This window comes from Nematolebias whitei, chromosome 16, assembly GCF_014905685.2.
Source record: "Nematolebias whitei isolate Nwh7 chromosome 16, NemWhi1, whole genome shotgun sequence".
Lineage (NCBI taxonomy): Eukaryota > Metazoa > Chordata > Actinopteri > Cyprinodontiformes > Rivulidae > Nematolebias > Nematolebias whitei.
Window position 1 is genome coordinate 442,108 of NC_056513.1, and position 1,366 is coordinate 443,473.

The 1,366-nt window shown below is 46.6% G+C and overlaps 1 protein-coding gene across 1 annotated transcript in view; it reads right to left on the reverse strand.

Moving 5' to 3' along the window:
• The window catches only part of LOC119422990 (large neutral amino acids transporter small subunit 3-like), a 122,059-nt gene that overhangs the window by 92,540 nt on the left and 28,153 nt on the right, over positions 1-1,366 (reverse strand). Inside the window, exon 7 of the mRNA XM_037690400.1 lies at positions 1,154-1,167. Within this exon, the coding sequence (XP_037546328.1) occupies positions 1,154-1,167 (14 nt within the window). The remainder of the gene's footprint in view (positions 1-1,153; positions 1,168-1,366) is intronic.

Here is a 1,366-nt window from a genome sequence, read left to right on the forward strand (position 1 = left end):
CCACCATTTTTACTAAATTAGATTTGCGTAACGCATACCATTTGGTATGCATAAAGGAGGGCGACAAATGGAAGACGGCCTTCTGAACCCCTTTGGGTCATTTCGAATATCTCGTCATGCCGTTTGGTCTCATTAACGCTCCTGCAGTCTTCCAGGCGCTAGTAAACGATGTACTCAGAGACTTTTTAGGGGACTTCATTTTTGTATATCTTGACGATATCTTAATCTACTCTCGTGACAAGGAGGAACACATCAAAAAGGTCAGAACGGTCCTTAAGCGGTTATACGAGAATCAATTATTCATCAAAGGCGAGAAGTGTGAGTTCCATGCCTCATCAGTTTCCTTTCTGGGGTTTATTTTCGGAGAAGGACATTATCGTACCGACCCTAAGAAAATTAAAGCAGTAGTCGAATGGCCCATTCCTGAGACTCGTAAACAGCTTCAACGTTTTCTAGGTTTTGCAAACTTTTACTGACACGTCATCAGGGACTACAGCCGTATTGCTGCACCACTCTCTCCACTTACCTTCGTTAACAGAGCCTTCAAATGGACTACAGATGCAGACACTGCCTTTAACAAATTGAAACAACTCTTCTCAACCTCTCCCATCCTCTGCCATCCTGAACCCGAACGCCAGTTCATCCTGGAGGTGGACGCCTCCGATACTGGGGTAGGTGCTGTCCTATCTCAGAGATCCCCCAGAGACAATAAGGTACACCCCTGTGCCTTCTTTTCTCGGCGCCTGTCTCAAGCCGAACGAAATTACGATGTAGGAAACCGTGAATTATTGGCCGTCAAACTAGCATTGGAAGAGTTGCGTCACTGGTTAGAGGGTACTGAGATTCCCTTCCTCATCTGGACCGACCACAAAAACCTGACCTATCTTAGGGCTGCTAAGAGATTAACCCCCAGACAGGCACGATGGTCTTTGTTTTTTAATCGTTTCCAATACATATTGACTTTTAGACCCGGCTCTAAGAATATCAAGCCGGATGCCCTGTCACGTCAATTCTCTCCTCCAGATGTTCCCTAGCCCAAGGAACATATCGTTCCCTCAACATGCATCGTGGGGGCTCTCACATGGCACATTGAGCAGGAGGTCCGCGATGCCCACAAGGAGGAGCCTGATCCCGGCCTGGGACCCCCCGGAACCCTGTTCGTCCCTTCTGTCATGAGGTCTAAGGTACTGGAGTGGGTTCATACTAACAAGCTTTCTTGTCACCCAGGAATTACACGCATGTGTCACAATCCTCAGTGTTGGAACCCAATTGCAGAGAGGCGAGCAAGGCAGGAGTTCAAAAATAAAAATAATTTATTCTTTTAATAACAAAACAAAAGGCTGTCGGTGCAGCAAAACTTACTTGG